At 48.5% G+C, this 6,776-nt stretch overlaps 1 protein-coding gene across 2 annotated transcripts in view; it reads left to right on the top strand.

Moving 5' to 3' along the window:
* Positions 1 to 6,776, top strand: part of LOC101061727 (IQCJ-SCHIP1 readthrough transcript protein-like) — a 114,217-nt gene that overhangs the window by 105,292 nt on the left and 2,149 nt on the right. For both annotated transcript variants that reach the window (XM_029843768.1, XM_029843769.1), the window contains exons 10-13: positions 3,258 to 3,376; positions 4,074 to 4,191; positions 4,508 to 4,705; positions 6,596 to 6,719. In XM_029843768.1, the coding sequence (XP_029699628.1) occupies positions 3,258 to 3,376; positions 4,074 to 4,191; positions 4,508 to 4,705; positions 6,596 to 6,719 (559 nt within the window). The remainder of the gene's footprint in view (positions 1 to 3,257; positions 3,377 to 4,073; positions 4,192 to 4,507; positions 4,706 to 6,595; positions 6,720 to 6,776) is intronic.

The raw sequence follows: 6,776 nt of genomic DNA, 5'->3' as shown, positions 1-6,776 counted from the left end.
ATGTAACGCTCCGGGTATTAAAGGGCTCGGATATTTGGGGCAAGGCTGTGACATAAGCGCGTGAGGATCTCGACTTTTAACCACAAATCTGTTTCTTTGGGTGAAGAAAACAGATTTAAACATTTTTTTCCCACAATTCAGTAGTTTGGGCTTCTCACAGAGTGAAATCTCCGACGTCGCCGGGAGGCCCATTGTCCCGTCTGAACCTGCTTCATGCTCCCACTTCTCCTTTTGTCATTCCAAAGCCTTCTCCTTACTTTCCTCTGATCCCAATATAACCCTCCCCCTCTCCTTCTATCATCTCTCTCTCTCTTTCTCTCTCTCTCTCACACACACACACTCACACACACAGCCCTCCACCAGTGGCGCCCTCCACCAGACTTGTTTTCCCCCAGTCTGAGTGACAGGAGCAGCCTTGCACTGGCCTGAGGCTGAACTGTTGGAGGGGTCATAGATCAGGGTTCTTATCTGGGCTGGAATGCTGCTCTGCACAGACACACAGGTCTCAGATAGCGGACAAACAGTCGCGGGTCTTTGACGTACAATAGTCTGCATTTAGACCAAAACCACGGCAACCGCGTGCTTTACCATCTGCATTTTGGGAAAGGCTTTTGTTCTTTTTCCTCGATAAAGGCCAAGTCGTTTGTTTGACTCTCAGATATGGTGTTTGCTTAGAGGGGGGACGGCTCTCACCTGGTTCCCTGAGTCTCACACAGGTGTGTCACAATGCCGCCTATTCCCCATTCTGTGTAAATACCATAGAGGCGCAAGGGCAAAGTGGTTTGCAGATATTTACAAGCAGCTAACTGCAGTTAGCGGCTAACTTAAAGAAGAGTTTTTTTCTCGCTTACCTTCGGGCCAGGTCCCGTACTGTCACATTAGCCTCTCAATGTGCAAACACAGCCAGAAATGGGAACTGTTTCTCAAGGGAACAGTTGTGCTGCTGTATATATGCTGCGACTGTGCTTTATTGTCATTATGAAGCGCACTGAACTGCTAAATGTCACGTGTATAACTCTAGGGCCCTGTTTTTTTTCTTTATACTTTTTAGAAAACAAGCTTGAGATGATCTGTTTTTGTTAAACTGAGCACAAATCAATTGCATACACATATTAAAAGGGTGTTCTTTTCCCCCTGTAGTGTTGCTCAAATCGACATAATGGTGATGTGAAGGGGCACAGTGGCGACCTTGGATCTGCCTGCAAAGCTCAGCGGTAGATCTCTAAATACAAACAGACAGATTGAAGCTGTTGTCTTCTCCTCAAAAGGCCGGGTGTGTTTCTGTGTACCGCGACCAACGCCGGTCTCTTCCGCCCCTGATGGAGGAGTCAGGCAGCAGCCCTTGGAAACGCTCCATTCTTTGAAAACAGGAGAGCACCTATTGAGGAGTGGAGGGGAGTGGAAGAACGAGTGGAAAACTGTTAGTAGGGGTGTTTTGATTGGCCCATTTATTTCACTTTTTTGTGCTGTTACATTTCCGAGGAATGATTAAAATGAGGGTAATCAGCAGCGGGCACAAATCCATGAACACGCCTCAAATCCGAGCCACACACGAGCCAGATGCTCAGGGAGTGGGAGGGTGGGGGGGGCTTTTTGTTAGCACAGATAATTAGATTCACCTCCTTCCTCCAGTATAGATTTTAAGGGACGATTAGAGGACTCAAAGCAGACGCTCCTCCGCAGCCAAGGCCAAATCCTACTCCAGGCCCACGGCTGAATGGCTGCGGGAGAAAATCTCTCGGTCAATGAGGGCTTTTTATTGAAGGGGTTGGCTTTGCGTAATTTGAGGAAAAACACAAATTAGCCCAATTTAGTTCCTCCCAATCTAATTTGAGCACCGGCAGCTTTGACGCTGAAGGAGGGAGGGAGGTCCTTGCTGCAAGTCACCGTCAGGCTCTCTCACTATAACAGGCCGCTCAACATGTTATTTTAATGGACGCCGACAAACCGACCTGACGTTCAGGGTGACTCGAGCAAAAGAGGCCATAAAAAAGCAGAAAATTGCAGGTTCAGAGCCTTTTGATGCTGAGACAACTCTTTTTTCCTCCCATTTCTAATGACAGAAGTGCATTTTGAGAGTCTCAGAGCACGTCTGAGCACAAGGTCTTTGGAGGAGCGTGTGTTTACTGCCCGGTTCGCACCTCCACCTCACAGATTTGTAAAGGGTTTACGGAGCTGCAGTGATGACAGCCCACCCAATCTCACGCGCGCACACACACACACACACACACACGCGCACACACACGCACATATGCCATTTAATAGGTGTTTAGTCAAAGATGAAGCACATGCTTAAATATTTGCGCTAAGATACGTTGCATTTCAGTTCAGCTGCAGTGGCAACATGTCAACGTGCACACGCTCAGTGTTCTGACCGATATCAGCCAAACACGTCTGGGTCAGTGCACGTCCTTTTAAAACTCCATTTGAATGCGTTCTGATCCACAATTCTCTGAAGCAATTCATTTCAAAACTCAAGGATGCTCATCTCGACTTTGTCGCCGATCAAAGCTGAGGGTCGCTCTCTGCCAGCATGCACGACGGCGGTGCCAGGTTGCATGTGTGTGTGTGGGGGGGGGGGGGGGCTCTTGTGTGGAGTGGGATTATGCTGATTTGTCCTTGGTGGAGGTGCACCCAGCAACCCTGTGTGCAGTCGGAGGTGGAACAGATAGGAGGGGATGGAGTGGAAGAGCTTGGCAGCAGAAAAAAGTGGTACAGGGGCTGAAAGGGAGGAGGAGGAAGGGATGGAAGGATGGATGGAGATGAGTGGAAGAGTAGATAATGAGGAGGAGAGAGCAGAAAGAATGACTGGTGAAACTGAGAATTGGCAGAAAATATGCCTGTATGTGCCGGTGCTTGTGTGTTACCAAAGACTCTGAGTTCATGTAATATTGGAATATGACACATTTAAACAGCTCTTCTCCTCCTGGAGTTTACCCCACATGAACGCAACCCTGCGCTCCGTGTGCGGCGGTCAGCGCCTTCACTCGTTGATCTCTGAGGTAACAGTACCCCCTGCTGGTGAAGGCTGGTAACGACTGGTATCTCCTGAAACTCGGCCTGTTCAGATCAGTTATTTCAGAACTTCAGCTGACTCCACGCTTTCTGTCGAGTTTGTTCAGGTGTGATTGACCGTCAATTAGCATTAAAAGGCCTCTATTTTTGTCTTTTACTTGTGATCAGAAGTTTCAGGGATTGTATCTAAAACTTACTTCATCACAAAAGAAACTTTCTTTTCTTTTGTTTATCTCCTGCAGGCCCAGAAGAATGAGAGGGAGTCCATCCGGCAGAAGCTGGCCTTGGGCAGCTTCTTTGACGATGGGCCTGGCATCTACACCAGCTGCAGCAAAAGCGGCAAACCCAGCCTTTCCTCACGGTAACAACTTTTCTAATACTGTAATGTCTTATTATTTTCAGAAAGGGAACTCCACATACACACACACACACACACACACACTAGGATAGGAATGGCTGTCAGCAATGGTTTTTAAAAAAAAAAAAATTCCAGAAGCCCAATAAATCTGAAAGTGGAGCTGATTTACTGTCATGGGCATCGCTAAAGAAAGAACAATGAGGGAGGCAGAAAATGACAGGAAAGTGAGCAGGAATAGCGCAATCAGCCGCATGAAGCCGTTCTCACTTCCCGCACACATACACACCAGAGGACTGTCACCTCCTACACTACCTTACTGGAACTAGATGTTCTCTTAACACTCGCTCTTTGTATTCCAGTGATTTCTCAGCACAGTGCGTTGATGACGGGCTGTGCTGTGTGATGCATTTTTGACAATTCCAGGGAAATGACAAAAGGACAGCATCATGAAAAAATTTTAATAATCACATGTCAAACACAACATTACTGTCTTTGATGTGACCCAAAAAACACCCGATATTCCTTTTAACCGAGTAGTGGCAGAAGATCTTAGTTCTATATCAGTGTTGTTTTGGTCAAAAACGCCCCCATCCTTCTCAGACTGAACCCGGTCTACCGAGTTCAGATGGATCCATCTGGCTCTGCTCCAAGCCAATTACCACCCTAGTCTTATCTTCCGGTCTCCTGGACTTCTCTGCAGGCTGCAGAGCGGGATGAACCTCCAGATCTGCTTCGTCAACGACAGTGGCAGCGACAAGGACAGTGACGCCGATGACAGCAAGACGGAGACCAGCCTAGACACCCCTCTGTCCCCGATGGTACGGCCTCAGAGTCAGAGAAATGAATCCCTGATACACATGCGGGGGGCAGCCAAGTCCAGCTGAGTTAAAGCGAGAGTGAGGAAAAAGCGAAATGGAGCGAGATGACTAAATTTCTTTCTCATGTGTTCTTAAATTCACACGAACGCACTCGTGGAAAAATCACTATCAGTTTGCATAGATAAAATATGATTCACTTTTCTTTCACTTTCCCACAAAGCTCATAGATGTAAATGAGGAGGGGAATGGCTTCCATTACCATTATTTTAACCCTTTTGTGCTGAAATCCTGATGGCCTTCCCTCTCCTCCCCGCAGTCGAAGCAGAGCTCTTCTTACTCGGACAGGGACACGACCGAGGACGACTCGGAGTCTCTGGAGGACATGGACTTCCTGAGTCGACAGAAGAAGCTACAGGCGGAGGCTAAACTGGCCCTAGCGATGGCCAAGCCTATGGCCAAGATGCAGGTGGAGGTGGAGAAACAGAACCGCAAGAAGTCGCCTGTGGCCGACCTGGTTAGTGGCACCGTGACCTTAAAGATCCGTGCGTTGGTCAGTCGTGTGACAAAAGCGGGCTGGATTGTTTCCTTTATCCATCCACTTCCTGTTACCCGCCTTTCATTCCTGCTGGGGGAGTCTATCCCAGCAGTCAATGGGAAGCACAACCATTGCCATTGAGGCGTCCTGCGCAACCCAGCATAGCTCAAAGGAAGAGTGTGTGTGTGTGTGTGTGTGTGTGTGTGTGTGTGTGTGCGTGTGTGTGTGTGTGTGTGTCCCAACCATTATTTGCACCCCATCTTCTGCCCCCATTTAGAGGGAGGGAGGTGGCGACGACCCCTCTCATCATTATTTCATGCGTTTTTTTATCTGCTTCACTGCGCGTGCACACACGCACTCACACACGCGCTCACGCGGTCACGCTTTCCACCCGGACCTGCAGGCAGAACCGCTTTACTTATTCAGAGTGGAGCGGGGCAGCTCGGCCGGGTCCATCTATAATTCATGTGCTAGAAAGCATCGACTTCAGTGTTTGGGGACGTGGCGCTGCTCAGCAGTCAAAAGACATCACCGTCGCATCCGTGCCGAGGTACGCGCTGAATGTTAAGCTGCCTGTCCGTCGTGTCCCAAACACAAAATATGGGAAATTGCTGCGCGTACGTGCGCTAAATGCTAACTCGCCATTCTGACCGCTGGACGCTGCTGCTGCCGTGGAAGCACGGAGGACTAACATGAGATCGGATGGACATGTGACCATAAACCAGATTAAAGAGTTGAGAGAAAATGTAAAAGTGTGAGGTCCAACCCACCAAAGGGTGTGTATGAAAAGTGGACGGGTCTGTTTATTTGACCGTGAAATCCGATCATTATCTGAGTTCCGGAGTAATCATACTGTTTAAGTGAGAAATCAGATTAACCCACCCAGATTTGTCCCCAACACTAATGTCTTCTGGCATGAAGCTCTTCTGTTTCCTTCTTTCGCATCTGCTCAAAAACGAAATCCTAGAAACATGATGTTGTCCCCAAACCACCTCGAGTGTAACCGAAGGACAGCAGCAGCGTGGGACCGATGATAAACAGCACATTTTAAATCAGAATTCGTCTCCGGGTCTCCTCATCAAAGCAGCACGATAACAGGTCCTTTTGGAGGAGGGACGCTCCAGCTCGGCTAATGCTGGGAGAAATCTCACTTCAGTCGGTGTGAATCACTTCCAGTTAAACTGAGACGTCCCGCCTCTTTTCCAAGGCAGGCTTACGGGATTTCATCCGTAATCCCGTAAGCAAATATTTCCCTAAATCTCTGCAAACCTCATGTGTGGAGATTATCAGTGAGATCTCACCGCTGTCCAAGGATCAGACCCTCGTTTTTTAATTCAGTAATATGACAGATCTGCCACTCGCCACACCAGCGCACGGGCCCCACGCACCACCCCCGATATAGTTTCTCTCTCTCTCTCTGTATCACGCTTGACTCTCAGCCCGCCGCGCTGTAGTAAGTCACTCTCATCTGACAGTGACACACAGCCTTGGAGCGAAAGTGAAAGCAGAGGTGAGCGCACGTTTGCCCAACGCAAATAAAAGAGAGGAGAAAGTGGATGATGGATGGAATGAGAGAGACCTCCAAAGCGCTCTGGGACGATCGCTCAGAGAGGGAGGTTTTGCTAAACAGAAATAAAACTCGACTTAACACGTCCAAAAATACCTTTTTGAGGGCGTTTAAGGGCGATTTTACCCTTAAACACCAATATGTCCGAGCAAATGCAGGGATGAAAGCGCAGCCTTCTTTGTTGTACCTTATTGATATTAACTCGGCCCATGTTCTCACCTGAATGACGGGCTTTATTTCTGCCAAATGACCACCAACGCCACAACATTTCCAATCTATTGGGCTTCTCGTTCTGTGTTCAGCTGCCTCACATGCCGCACATCAGCGAGTGTCTCATGAAGAGGAGCCTGAAGCCCACCGACCTGAGAGACATGACGCTGGGGCAGCTTCAGGTTATTGTCAACGACCTTCACTCCCAAATTGAAAGTGAGTTCAACACACACACACACACACACACAGAAAAGTCTCTAACTTTGACCTCAA

This window comes from Takifugu rubripes, chromosome 11, assembly GCF_901000725.2.
Source record: "Takifugu rubripes chromosome 11, fTakRub1.2, whole genome shotgun sequence".
NCBI classification, from domain to species: Eukaryota; Metazoa; Chordata; class Actinopteri; order Tetraodontiformes; family Tetraodontidae; genus Takifugu; species Takifugu rubripes.
This window is presented reverse-complemented; position numbering and strand designations above follow the sequence as displayed.